Here is a 13,971-nt window from a genome sequence, read left to right as displayed (position 1 = left end):
CCTCCGGCCGCGGCGCCTGACGGGACCCGCCGATGTTGGCACGGCCCCGCATGCCGAGCCTCCTCCTCCTGCTGCCCCGGCTGCGCTCGCTCGCTCCCGGCCTCGCCACCATGAGCTCCGCCACCGGCACCCTCACCGTGCAGCAGCCCCTCAACTACCGCGCGGGCGCCCGCGTCCAGCCCGCCGACGGCGGGCAGCTGGAGGAGGTGTTCGAGCCGGCCACAGGTACCGAGCGGGGAGGCTCCGGGGGCTGGGAGAGCTCTGCCTGCGGGGCCCGGTGTCCTCGGCTTTCCCCAGCTCGCCCGGCTGTCACATATGCGGGTCGTGCTGCTCCGCAGCCCGGGATGCTGAGCTCTGCCTCCACTGTTCGGCCATCGTCGTTCTTCGTGCAGAAAGCAGCGCTCGCTCTGTCACTGCCTGATTTTGGCAACCCCCCGCCCCTTAAAATATCTCTATAATTATGTAGTTGTAGTTATCGGTGTGTAGCGTTCAGCAGAATCGTTTCTAAGTGTTTAACTCTCCTGGGGAATGTGTAACGAGAGTCCTGAACAGGGTGGTAGAAGTATAACAAAGGCAACTGGAAAACCCAGGAATTTTGTAGCCGCTGGAGGTAATTAGTAACCAGAACACGACTGTGGGCAGTGTCAGCTCTTTAAATTGGAACCAGCTGAATTGTAGCACCTCTTCTCTGGCTGATTACAAATCAGTGGGTTCCCGTGGGAAATTCTGTGCCTGGTAAACGTGGCTTGACTGAAGTATGTGGGGTCTGGTGCGAGTAAACCACGTTCTGGGCCCCTTTTCTGAGATTTCCATCTCATTTATTCCCTGTTCAAAACGTGCCCAGGTCGTGTGCTGTGCAAGCTGCCCTGCTCTGGGGAGAAGGAAGTTGATCTGGCTGTGCAGAGTGCAAAAGCTGCCTTTAAAATATGGAGTCAGATGTCAGGCATGGAGCGGTGCCGAGTGATGCTGGAGGCTGCCAGAATTATTCGGGTATGTTGGGGGGCAGAGGGGTGGTTCTGTCTCTGAGCTTCCTTGTGGGTTATTGTGGCTCTTGGAGGCTTCAGCAGGACTTGCAGAGCTCCAGGAGTTGCTCAGGAGTTAAAACCCACCTTTGGCCAGGAGAGACAGGCGGCTGCCTCAGGCAGAGCTTTGCTCTTATCACTGGAGTCAGCATCCTGCCTGCAGCTTTGGCCTTATCACTGGATTCAAGGCCAGTGTGTGCTTTCTCAGCTGAATTCTGTTAGAAGACATAAAGCTGAAGTGACCCGTTTGGCATCTTGCAGGGTTTGTGGTTCTTTTAACAACTCCAAAGATTTAATTTCACTGCACACAGTTTCAAAGCTGAAATTGCATAACTGGCATGGCTGAACTTTTGGCTTGTCAGAGGCTGTTGTTACATGACTGGAGCGTGTCCTGGCAATAAGAGAAAGTAGGAGTACTGGTTTTTATCTATCAGATAATACACATGGGGAGGATGCACATAAGTGATGTTTAACACAGACTCCTTTCTAAGATAACAGGTCCTTGGGCATCAGAGTTAATCTCCATCAAGTTAATCTCCATCAAGTTAATCTCCATCAAGTTCTTACACATCTGTAAGAACCCAGACTTTCCCCAGTGTGTATGAGTCATGAGAAAACTTTCCTTTATGCCAAACTTTTGCTTTTGCCAGACTTCCAGAGCAGGGTGATATTTCTGCCTGGGAGGTGGACTGTTAAAGGATGCTTCCCAGCTGCATTGCTTTGTCCCTCTTCACTGGTCTCTGGTTCCATCCTGATCTTGCTGTTTGCTCTTCCCAGTTCAGTTCTGCGAATTCTAATCATTATTTGCCAGCCGACTTCTAAGTTCATGTTTGTTCATCTTTTAGATAAACAGGGATGTTAAACAAGACTGGACCAGCAGTGAACCCCAGCAGCTTTCCCTTTGACATTGCCCTGCACTCAGTCACCATGGGGACAATGATAAACAGCAGTTGGGAATGTCTCTTTTGGGCATTTCTCATGGCAGGATCTTGTTTGGGATTTGTGTGCTTGTGGAGCAGCTGTCTCCCTGTGGGGTTCTGCTCCAGGCTTCTCTAATGTGTTGTCTCTGTCCTGTGCCACTCACAGGAGCAGAGGGAGGAAATTGCCACCATGGAGACCATCAACAATGGGAAATCCATCTTTGAGGCCAGAGTGGACATCGACATATCCTGGCAGTGCCTGGAGTATTACGCAGGGCTGGCGGGATCTCTGGCGGGTGAGGAGTTACTGGAGTTTGCTCTTTGCTCTCTGTCCCACCTTCCCTGGTAACTCCAGTGGCACAAAGCCATCCTTGCTGCTGATTCCTTTGAGAGATGGACCATTCCTGAAGACCTTGGAATGGTCCTGAGAGGTCTCTGCCCATTGCGGCCATGCTCTGTGGGCACTCACACACCTTCTGTGAGCTGGGGTAAAACTGTGTCTCTGCTCCCAGGCAAAGCCAGACCTGACCTCTGGGGGCTCTGATCAAACAAGAAGGGACTTTGCTCTTTTCTACCTTCTGGCTGTTTTCTTTGCAGGTGAACACATCCAGCTTCCCGGGGGATCCTTTGGGTACACTCGGAGAGAACCACTGGGGGTGTGTGTTGGCATTGGAGCCTGGAATTACCCTTTCCAGATTGCCTGCTGGAAGTCTGGCCCGGCCTTGGCTTGTGGTAATGGAGCCTTTCTCCCACTCCAGTGTCTTTTCAAAGCCAAGTGATCCTGTGGGGCAGAGTGGGATGAAGTCTATGATTACCTTGAAGTGTTGAAGGATTAGCAGAATGTTCAGGCTGTTACTCTGGCAGAAAGGGAAGGGAAATGGAAGGAGGAACATGTCAGATGTTGAGAGGTTAGGAGTGCATCCAGAAAAACAGAGATAGCTTGGCTTTGTACCAGATGGAGAAGGTCTCTGGAAATGTCTGCAGGGCAAAACCAGCAGCCCCATCTCCCCCAGCCTCTCGCCAGCTGGAGGGGCACCCTTAGTTGCAGGGATCATCTGAAAGTGTTTGCTCCTCTCTTGGGGGGAAACTTCTGGGCTCTGTTGAGACAAACTCATAGTGGGGTGGGGATTGTTTTTGTTTCTTCCCTGAAGCAGTTTGGGTGTTAACCCCACCTTGCCTGTGTCTGGGTTCCCTTAGGCAATGCCATGGTCTACAAGCCTTCACCCTTCACCCCTATTTCTGTGGTGAGGTTGGCAGAGATCTTCACAGAGGCTGGAGTGCCCAAGGGGCTCTTCAACGTGGTGCAGGGTGGGGCTGCCACGGGCCAGCTCCTCTGCCAGCACCCAGATGTGGCCAAAATCTCTTTCACTGGCAGTGTGCCAACTGGCATGAAGGTAAAGACACCTTGAGACAAGGGTTGTATCGACTACAATCAGTCTGTAGCTGATACCTCCTTGAGCTTTTCTGCACGGGGCTTGTAGAGGCAGGGTGTGGGTCAGCATTTTTGGGGCTGGGCAAGGAGCTTGCAGCACATGTAGGGTCATGCTGGGGATCCAATTAACCTGCTGGGCATGAGCTTGGGAAAGAAACCCCTGGTCAGCTTCACTTGCTTAGCCCCTGGTTGCAGTGAAGTCTCTGAACTGCTCAGGTGGGTGTTGATGTTGGGAGGAGAGTACATGAAACAGCAGCACTGGAAAAATGTGGTTCTGGCTGCTACAAAGCACTAAAGCTGCCTGCAACCTACTGTTTTTAAGCAAGGGAATTGTTTCTGTGAGTTTCTCACCCTCAGTTTATTATTCCAAAATTAAAGAAAAGACTTTTGGGAATAAATTTTGAGTTGAAGAAGGGGAAATGTCCCATGAATGCTCCCCTACACGCGTGTAGCTGTGGGTTGCAGTGACAGATGGCAGCTACAGCTGCCTGCCACTTACACTGAGCACGAGACTTCCTGCAAATGCCTCTCCAGGTTTTGTTGGCTTTATCTATGGAAAAACAACCCCCAAACCCTCCGTGGCTGTCCTTAGTCTGAACTCACCACATCTAGGGAGCTCAGCTTTCCCTTTGTGCTGCTTCTCTTGTTGGTGAATGGTCCTTTTGCCTCTCCCTGCAAGCCTCCCCTTGGCCAGTGGATCACTTATCTCTTGTGTCCTTGTTCCCCTCAGATCATGGAGATGGCAGCTAAAGGGATAAAGCCAGTCACCCTGGAGCTGGGAGGCAAATCCCCCCTTATCATCTTCTCAGATGCTGACCTGGAGAATGCTGTGAAGGGAGCCCTCATGGCCAACTTCCTGACTCAGGGCGAGGTGTGTGTCTGCGGGCTCGGGCAGTGGGGCCAGCCTGTGACCTCCTGTAAGTGAGGGCTGCCCTGGGGCTCCCTTCCTGCCACACCTTTCCCTCTGCAGTGTCAGAAGGGATGCCCCTGCAGGAGCCTCAGCAGTGTCCCAGCAGAGTGTGCCTTAGCCACAAGACATGTGTCTTGTCAAATTCAGGATATCCACCTGTGCTGCAGGTTTTGTGTAATCCTGTGGGCAAATTTGCTCAGCAGGGTCATTTCTGGGAATTTAGGAGTCAGCTCAAGGTCTCTGCTGCTGGTGACCTGATGTGTTTTTGCCACCTGGTGGCATCAGAACCACGGTGTCCAGCAAGAACTGTTGAGTGCAGTCAGAGCCCCAGGGTAATCTCCTTGGGTTCCTTGTCTCCAGGGTCAAGTTAGCTGTTGCAGCAGCTGTGGAGGGGCTTTTCCAAGTGCCTCTGGAGCAGGACCTAAGCAGGGAAGGACTGTGGAGTGCTGTGTTTCCTATTCTGAGTTGCCTGTCCTGTGTCCCAGGTGTGCTGCAACGGCACCAGGGTGTTTGTGGAGAGGAAGATCCTGGATACCTTCACAAAGGAGGTGGTGAAACGCACCCAGAAAATCAAAATTGGAGACCCTCTTCTGGAGGACACACGGATGGGAGCCCTCATCAACCGGCCCCACCTGAATCGTGTGCAGGGCTTTATCAAGCAGGCAAAGGAGCAGGTGAGATTGTGAAGCTGCCTTGTGCCTGCCCTGAAATGTCTTACATGCTGCCAGCTGCCCTCCTGCCCTGTGCCTTCCCAGTCCTCAGAGAACTGGCTGATGTAGTTGCTGAGCCATTTCCCATGACACCTGAAAAGTCATGGCAGTCAGGTGAAGTCCCAAGTGACTGGAAAAGGAAAAACACCCATTTTCTAAAAGGGTGGTGGACAAGAGCCTGGGAATTACAGACCCATCAGCTTCATTGCTGTGACTGTGCAAAGATCCTCCTGGTAGTTGTGTTAAGGCAGGTGGAGGACAGGGAGGTGATGTGAGCCCAGTACAGAGTGTTGCACCTGGGTCAGAGCAGCCCCTGCTATCAATCCAGGCTGGGGGATGAGCAGATGGAGCAGCCCTGCGAGGAAGGACTTGGGAGTGCTGGTGGATGAGAGGCTGGACACACAGGCATGTGTGCTGGCACCCAGAAACCCCCAGTGCCCTGGGTTGCATCCAAAGCAGTGTGGGCAGCAGGTGAGGGGGAGTTCTGCCCCTCTGACCTGCTCTGGAGAGACACCACTTTAAGGTCTGGAATCCTCAGCACAGGAAAAACACATGAGGAAAGGCTGAGAGTTGGGGTGGTTTAGTCTGGAGGGGAGAAAGCTCTGGGGCACCTGATCGCAGGATTTCTGTACATAAGAGGGGCTTAAAGAAAGATGGGGACAAATGTTTGAGCACAGCCTGCTAGGGTAGCCCAAGGGCCAGCCAGAGCTGGGCAGGATGCTCCTGGATGTGCCTGCATCCCTTCCTCTCTTGGCTCTTTTCCAGGGGGCAGAGGTGCTGTGTGGTGGGGACCTGTATGTGCCAGATGACCCGAAGCTGAAGAATGGCTACTACATGCGGCCCTGTGTGTTAGGTAGGAGCTATCTCAGCCATGGTACCGTGGATGTTGTGGGATTTCTCCTGAGAAATTAGTTCAGCTTTGTAACCTGGCTCTGTGATGTCCCCAGCATGGATGGACACTTGGATGGGGGTCCTAGAGAGAGCTGAGGCTTCCAAGAACTGCATTCAGGGAAATCTGGGCTGTTGGAGAGCCTGACAGCAATGGTGCTGTTGGTGCTTTTGAGGTGCAGGGTGTGCCTGGCTGCTCTGCCATGCTGGGTGCTGTCTCTCCAAGGCTGTGTGGGTTGCTGAGTGCACAGGCTGTGCTGCTGCTCTTCCTCCTGAAGCACTTGTGCTCTGCCACGCTTCCAGGGAACTGCAAGGATGACATGACGTGTGTGAAGGAAGAGATCTTTGGGCCTGTCATGGCCATCCTGCCCTTTGACACGGAGGAGGAGGTTCTGGAGAGAGCCAATGCCACTAAATTTGGCCTGGCAGGTGGTGTCTTCACCAGGTATGACTGGGCAGTGTTGTGGAATCATTCTGGGGAGAGGAAATACTGCAGTGATTTGCTGCTCCTCTTGCAGTGCCTGGGCATGAGGGCATCCTCTTCCAGAAAAGCTGAAGCAAGGGAAATCTGTAAATGACTGCACATCTCCCATTTTTTCCCAAAGTGCTGGGTGGGCCCAGCTGTCCCTTGGGTTCCTCCCCGCCTGGCTTGGCCTGCTGCCTGCCTTCCTGCCCCTCCAGGATGCATCAGGAGCCTGCTGTGCTGCTACTGGCTATTTGCCCCACTCTGCATTGCTGCTGTCCTTGTCCTGCCCTCTGGAATCAAATGCAAGTTGGAGCATCCTTGGGAATTGGTGCTGCCCCCTTTGAGCAGGCAAAGGCAGAGTAGGGCAGGTTGGACTCCAAAAAGCAGCGTGGCCTGCTGGCCTTTCTCCAGTGGGTGTTGCCTGGCAGGGAAGGAGGGGGTCCAGCTGAATTGCCCTTTTCCTGCAGGGATATCCAGAAGGCTCACAGGGTAGTGGCTGCTCTCAAGGCTGGGATGTGCTTCATCAACAACTACAACGTCAGCCCAGTGGAGCTGCCTTTTGGGGGATACAAGTCCTCAGGTGAGCTCTGTGCGACCTCCCCTGGTACATGCTAGCTCCAGGGGCTGTGAGTGGCCACTGGCACTGCCTGGAGCTGTGTCCTCACTGCAGCTCTTCCCTGCAGGATTTGGCAGGGAGAACGGCCGGGCAGCCATCGAGTACTACTCGCAGCTGAAGACAGTCTGTGTGGAGATGGGGGACTTGGAGTCTGTGTTTTAGTGCCTCTGGGGCCTGCTCAGGGGAGCCTCAGGCAGCTCTTTGCTGCCAGCCAGAGATGTGGATCACATACACACCAATACAGTACCCTACAGTTGTCAGTGCCCCGGGGGAAGCAGGGCTGCAGCACCGTGTAGCCACCCTGCTCCTGCAGGGGGGGTTGGACACGCAGGGCTCAGCTCTGACCTGCCTGCTGGGCAGTGGGAAGCTCAGAGCAGGAGGCACCAATCTGGCATTTGGGAGCAGCTCCTGCAGCCACAGAGGTGCTACCAGAGCCTTGTCAGTGACCAAGGCCAGGGCCAGGCTTCCCAGGCTGTGTGCCTTGATTCCCATTGCCTTCCACCCTCCATCAGCCTCAGTTCTGGCCTTGATTCCCATTGCCTTCCACCCTCCATCAGCTTCAGTTCTGGCTTCTTAAGAGGTAGGACCCTACTCAATGCAGGTGTAAGCTCTTGTACACAATTATATCCTGTAGCTATCCTCACCCTGCCTATTCTGTAACCACATAAACGCCTTAAGTGCATCATTGCTTATTCCCTCTAGACCCTTGGTAATCTCAAGTTTTGGTTTTTTCTATCTGTACCTTACTTACAAGTGGGACAAAACATTGTGGGGAGGGTTGGCTGATGCTGCCTGGGCCAGGCATGACCCTGAGAATGACCTCCACACAAGAGTGGTGGTGAGCTCCAGCACAGAATAGTGAAAGCTATCTCCCTTCCTTCCTGTAAACTTACTGTTCTTTATACACATGATGAAGCAACAACTTCAATTGTTTTCTTATGTCTTTTTTTAGCAATCAAATAAATACTTACTCTGGAACAGATTCTCAGTGTGACATTAATTGAGGGGTTCGGAAATGGGGCTGTTGCTGTATGGGTTAAATGAGCTGCAAGGTGGCTTTTTCATCACTAAAATCATAAAAGCTAGAAGGAACAGCTCTGCCTGACAGACAGATTCTGTAGTTCTACAAAACCAGAGTACTTCTAGCATTCTGCAGAGCTTAAGAAACCTCTCTGTAACTTTGGAATGAAAATACAGAATGGACAACTTCCTTTTATTGAGAAAGAAAAGGGAAAAATACAGGAAGCCAAGTGTTCTAAAAGAAAACAGATGAAAAGTCCCTTTAGGTTTTGCAGATGAGCTGGCAGCCCAGCTGCTGGTAGGCTGAATAGACGCCTGTGCCCACCAGCCCAAGGAGAGCCAAGGAAGCAAAGGCCCCTCTCCGTCGGTTTTTGGGTTCTGGAAAAGAAAAATCAGAATTTGTCAGTTCACTGAAAGACTAGCCCAGCCTGGAGATTGAAGAGGGAGCAGGGGGAAATCCCCAGGGCAAAACAGCTCAGGCCTCTTAGGATAGGCATCCCTGCTGGATGAGAGCTCTTCCCAAGAGCAGGAGGAGCGTGCTGCAGTGTTAGCAGCCTGCAGATCTGCACCCTTTCCTCCACACCTGGCTGGGAGCAAAGTCCTGAGGTCACTGTAGGAGACCTGAGTCTCAACAGTGTGTGCTGCAGGGCACAGTCCTACCTCCTGTGTAGTAGCCATAGGCATAGATGAGCCTCCCAAGGATCCAGGTCATGCCAAGCCCTGTGGCCACTCGCTGCAGAGAAAGGAGAAGCATTAAAGCCTTGAGCAAAGTTGTGCAGGCAACCAGGTGTCAATCTCATTTCACCCCTGGCCAGTTAGTGAGCCAGAGCAAGGACCAGGATGGTGGAGGCAGCTGTGCTCCAAGCCCTGATCCAGTGCCTCCAGCAGGTGTTCCAAACTTTCACCTTGACTCTTCATTTAGAGCTCCCTCCAATGTGGCTCCCATTTGCCAGATGTGCCTATGCTGTTTCCTTCCCTCTTGAAAAGGAGTCTGTCTTCAGGAAAGATGTAATTTGTCTTTTGATGGCAAAGACAGAGCTACTGGATTTGGCCTCTCCCATCTACCTGTCTCCTCCCAAGTTGTCTGCATCTTTCAGTTAAAAATAACCCAGACTTCTGTTGACTTCCTTTGGCAAGGCTTGGAAAAACTGGGCTGAAGAGATTCTTCCCACTCAGTGACTTGAGCCTGCAAATACTTTGCTTTGTCTAACAAGGCACCTTTAGGGGAAGGGCTCTAATAGCTGAAACAGCAGTAATGAGTTTAATACTTGTGATTCTCCTGCAGAAGACCTCCTACAACTAAATTTTAAGAAGGGGCACTGTAGTTAAATGCGATGTGGCTACTGAAGGGCCTGTCTTGGCCTCCTGCCCCCCACCTTGCCCAGGTCAGGGAGCCAGAGCAGAGTTCTGCATCACTTACCGGGTGGTAGACTCCACTAGTGCCTAAAAAGAACAGGAAGGCAGGGTAGTCTTCCAATCTGAAAATAAAAGTGAGGAGGTGGTGTTTATGCTTAGGTTGCTTACAAATACAAAACTCCAGAAGGGCAGAAACTGCAAACATTCCCTGCCAAGGGCATTTTGGGCTCATCATGAGTCTCTGTGCTCGGTGCTGTGGCTGAGGAAAGAAGGGATCTGAGCACACACACTTCTAGGGCCTGTGCCTCTCTCCCAGGACACCCACCCACTCTTTCCATTTTGTTCCCTAAGCCACTCTAAGCATTCCTCAGGAGTTGTGCTTCCCAGCACCCCTCTGATGTGCTGTTGCAACCTGTCCACGGGAGCTGGGTGGACTTGGGCCTCTCCCCAGTGAGAGCTGGGCAGCACAACAAATCAGAACCTTCTGGAAACAAGATTCCTCACATCTGAAGATCCACCCATGACAGCAAACTGGTGGGAACTGGGGAAGAGAAGATGGCTTCACAGCACCATCCCATGGTTTAAAGCATGGGAAGGAGCCAACACAGCCTTCCTGCTAAGCTCTGCAGGGCTGAGCCTGGATCAAAGCAGTGGCAGCAGCACCTCTGGGGCTGTGGGCCCTGCCCCCAGCCCTGTGTGTTCCAAGGCCCCTGCTCAAAGGGGTCACTCACGTGTTCTGGTGCGCACGCTGGATGCAGTTGAACATGTTCCCGGTTTCAGGGTCTGTGCTGTACATGGTTGGGTACTGCCAAAAATAAACCAGCAGCAAAGCATCAGCAAGTGAGGCCTGCAGCTCCTCTCCCCAGGAGCCCAGGGCTGCCCGGGGGCTTGCAAGACCAACCTGCAATGGCAGCTTAGAGCCTGTGCCTGCCCTGGGGCCCACAAAAAGCTCTGTTCAATGTCACTGCCTTCCTGGAGCTGCTGCCTGGCTGCAGGGGCTTCCCCAGGCCTCAAATCCAGCCCTCTGTGCACCACACACACTGGCTACACTTGTTCCAATCCTGACTTGATGCAGCAAGAATGGGATCACTCCAACAGGCAGCTGGAGCTGCCCTCGTGCCCACCCCTGCTCGGTACTTCTGTGAATGAAGTGGTGAAAGGGCAAAGGAGCCAAGTGGCACAGCAGCCACTGCATGCCATGGCCCTGACTCACAGCTGTCCCCACCCAGCCCACAGCTCTGCCTGCCATAATGGCTCCCCAATAGATGCTGAGGGAAGGTCACTTGTGACAGGGCTCACATGCTCCCCCTGAGTTTGAGAAACCCTCCTGTCACTTTTGTGCCACTACGACCCCTTTCCCCCCAGTGCTGCATCAAGTCTTATTTGCAGGGAAAAAGGGCTGAGCAGTTTCTTGCCCATCAGTGCTGCCAAGCTCAAACCTGCATGCTTTCAGCTTGCTGCCAGGCACCTTATGCCCCAAATCCCAAGCTGTGTTATGCTTTCTGGAGAGCCACGGCAGCTCCATCCCTTCTACATCTGTGTGGTGGGACAGGAAATGTCAGCAAGTCACCCCAAACTGATCAAGGGGTGTCAGCAGCCCGGCTCCAAGCTTGCTATGCCCTCACACTCACCTCCACATGGTACTTATTGCGGGCCTTGCTCACATTGATGGCGAGGTGCATGACCAGGACATAGCTGGCAGCCCCAGTCAGAATGACGTAGCCATACTCCTTGGAGAGAACAGCCATCGTGGTGCTGCCAGAGAAAGGGAGCCTGTGAATGTCTGGGGAAGTGGCAGCACATGATATACGTGCATGGAAGAGTTGCTGAGCTTGGACCCCAAGAGCTACCAGCACAGGGACTGGCTGAAGGAATTTGTTCCATTTTGTACCTTTCTGTACCTGCACAAACTCTGCATAGTTCCTGTCAAGCAAGGCTTAAAATCACCTAAGCATTGGTGGGAAGTGGTGGCTGGAGAACCTTAGTGCAGCCTGGCCAGAAACTCATGGGCCTTTCCAGCCCCAGGGCTAGGGGCCACCACATGAACTCAGTTTATTTCCAGCCTGTTCCCTAAGAGAGATGTTTCTTCATGCACTGGGAACCACACCTGTGGAACTCCTTGCCAAGAGACATTGTGAATGTCTTCTCATAAATTCACCAGGAAACTGGGCGAGGTCTGGGAGCAAAAGGTAAACTGGGAGTAAGAACAGAACCTAGCTCAGAAATCCCTTGACTTGGAAGGAGCTGGGCTACATAAATGATTAATTTGTACTGCTAAGGTCATCCTTATATAAAATACTAATAAAACCCAGCACCTCAGCAATGATAACAACTTTTGGGTAAAGAGCCACTGGCCAGATGATTGATGTTCAGCCCTGCAGCTCCCAGGAAGCCTCTCAGAGTCACAAACTGACGAACAGCTCCAACAACATGCAGCTACTGGCATTTACAGACCTCTGCACCAGCAGCCAGGGGACACCAGGGCCTGTGTGGCTTTTTTTTAATGGTTCTGTGCTCCCTCATGCAGGCCTGAGACAAAAGCATGGGGCAGAAGGTGCCTCCTGCAGCCTCTGCCATGCTGCCCTACATTCCACATTCTCACTCTTTCCTGTTCAGCAGCCCCCACATGCCTGCCCTGCTCCACACAGAGCACTCCAGCTCTCTCCCTGCTGCCACAGAGCACAAGGACTTCCCCACAACCATCCTGCACAACCCCAAACCTCAGACTGGGTGACCCTGGAAGGTGCTGCATGACACAGCCCAGCAAAAGACAGCAGAAACCTCCCTCGAGCACTGAGATAATTCTTCCAATCAAACCCTAGTGGGTGCCTGTCTCCAGATGGTGCCTCCATGATGTATGTAGCGAGGTTTTGGTGCCTCCCTGCACTGACCCACCAGCACAATCTGTCAGTGTGAGGAAAACCAGGCCACCTCAGGGAACTGCTGCAAAGTCTTCCTCTCGCACCCCTCACAAGGGATCTTTGAGGACCAGAGGGTTTTATTTCTCATTTGAAAAGGATTATCATCGATGGAGCAAGGTGAAGACAACAGCTGGCTCTTTCCATAGGAAGTGAGGTAAACAGTTATCAGTAAGAATATTAAAACCCTGAAGTAATGAATAAAAGCCAGCTGCATGCACCTGTAATAGAGGTTAGCACCTGACAGGTGACACACTGAAAATAGAACATGTAGAGCAGGTTGGTGGTCACATTTGCCCATTTAAATTACAAGGTTCTTGGAGAACCAGGCATTTTATCTTCCAGCACAAAGTTATAATCTGGGAGTTTATCTTGGGAGCAAAGAGCACTGCAAAGCATTAAACCGGGTGTGTCTTAAAGCTCCTGTTCTTACACTACTGATATCAAAGCGTACCTCAAGCCTTTGCTCTCGTAATTTAGTGCCATATAAAGCACTCCAAAGTCACCAGGACTCCCACGGTCGTTTCCGGACTGTGGTGCCCGGAGCATTTCAGCAACCTTTGCCCACAGCCGCAGGGGCTTTGCTGTCACGGTGCACAAGACTCAATTTCTACCTTTTTACCCTGCGATGTTTCCGGCCGGAGCCACAGAAACGAGATTTTGGAGCATGACACGGCACAGAGCGGCGGGAGAAAAAGGGTCCTTCCCAACTCTGCCACAACACTGCAGCTGCTGTGAGTCAGCAAAGCGCATTTAGGCTCCTCGAACAGCCCCACGCGTGGATTCGGACCGGATTAAGCTCAACCCTTCGAGCCAGCAGAGCGACAAAAGCGGGCCGAGCCCTGCCCAGCCCGCTCGCCCCGCTACCCCCTTCCCCCGCAGCCTCCCCAGGCTGGGGGGTGTCCACGGTGTTTTCCATGAGGACAAGCTGTCCCTGGCGCACCCCCGTGCCCCCCGGCCCGCACTCACCCTCAGCGCGGCGCGGAGCAGCCCGTGCGCGGCGGGACGAGCGGGGATGAGGGGGGAGCGGGGCGGGGGCGGGGCCGTCCCCTCACAGCACCGCCCGCGGGCGGGCCCGGCGCGGCAGGGCGCGATCTGTGCCCGCTCTGAGGGGAGAGGGGGATGGGGCGTGCTGAGGGCCTGCCCCGCCGCTCTGCCCCTCAGCCGTTCCCCCACAGCCTTTCTGCCATTTTATTCGTTATGGCTAAGAGCTCTCGGCTTTGATTCGCGGGTTAATGGCTCCGGGTTTGGTAATTCACACCGTGCTTGCTGAAATCTCCTGGTTTCCCCTGTTAACCCACCAGGCCCTGCAGTGTGTTTCACACGTGGAGTTGCTGTGCTGGGTGATTGTGAAAAATGTGTATTTTATCACTGGCTTTTCTCAAATATTCAAATGAATATTATATGTGTTATGTTAGAAAGTTATGCTGGATTCATTTTCTTAAGTAGTGTGTTAAATATAGTTTTAGGGTATAACAAAATGTTAAAATAGAAACTATGCTATGTAGGATACTTTTTTTTTTTAAAGAAAGGACTCGCAGCGAGATAGCAACCACAGGACACCTCAATCTTTCAGAGAAAGAGAATTTATTGCTCGCTTATCAGGAGAAATGAACTTCTTCCCACCTTGCTCAGCTCTGAAGACGCCGTCAGGATTCAGAGGAAGAAGCTGACACTGCCCAGACAGAATCCTGTGTTTGAATGGCATTTATG

At 52.7% G+C, this 13,971-nt stretch overlaps 2 protein-coding genes across 2 annotated transcripts; one reads left to right on the top strand and one right to left on the bottom strand.

Moving 5' to 3' along the window:
* Positions 1-32: 32 nt before the first annotated feature.
* On the top strand, positions 33-7,936 carry ALDH9A1 (aldehyde dehydrogenase 9 family member A1; the record flags this gene model as incomplete). The annotated part of the gene is made up of 11 exons (XM_084210988.1): positions 33-225; positions 845-990; positions 2,109-2,238; positions 2,540-2,674; positions 3,140-3,336; positions 4,105-4,245; positions 4,770-4,958; positions 5,760-5,847; positions 6,186-6,327; positions 6,816-6,928; positions 7,032-7,936. 11 exons carry the CDS (start codon positions 33-35, stop codon positions 7,124-7,126), a joined length of 1,569 nt encoding a protein of 522 aa, XP_084067114.1. The 3' UTR covers positions 7,127-7,936.
* A 214-nt stretch (positions 7,937-8,150) lies between these two features.
* MGST3 (microsomal glutathione S-transferase 3) lies at positions 8,151-13,293 on the bottom strand. The gene is made up of 6 exons (XM_084211229.1): positions 13,228-13,293; positions 10,972-11,095; positions 10,072-10,145; positions 9,405-9,462; positions 8,645-8,717; positions 8,151-8,362 (listed from the first exon to the last, which is right to left on the bottom strand). The coding sequence occupies exons 2-6, from the start codon at positions 11,086-11,088 to the stop codon at positions 8,247-8,249; spliced, it is 438 nt and encodes a 145-aa protein (XP_084067355.1). The 5' UTR covers positions 11,089-11,095; positions 13,228-13,293; the 3' UTR covers positions 8,151-8,246.
* Between the last annotated feature and the right edge of the window lie 678 nt (positions 13,294-13,971).

This window comes from Fringilla coelebs (genome assembly GCF_963513975.1).
Source record: "Fringilla coelebs genome assembly, chromosome: 9".
NCBI lineage: Eukaryota > Metazoa > Chordata > Aves > Passeriformes > Fringillidae > Fringilla > Fringilla coelebs.
The sequence above is the reverse complement of the archived record's forward strand: the minus strand, read 5'-3'. Positions and strand labels throughout refer to the sequence as shown.

Bases quoted from the DNA above. Each gene is read 5' to 3' on its own strand.
- MGST3 (XM_084211229.1), bottom strand. From the start codon at position 11,088: ATGGCTGTTCTCTCCAAGGAGTATGGCTACGTCATTCTGACTGGGGCT. The intron at 8,718-9,404 runs GTAAGTGATGCA...CTTTCTCTGCAG, and splicing joins CTAGTGGAGTCTACCACCCG to CGAGTGGCCACAGGGCTTGG. The intron at 8,363-8,644 runs GTAGGACTGTGC...TTTCTTTTCCAG, and splicing joins CTATGGCTACTACACAGGAG to AACCCAAAAACCGACGGAGA.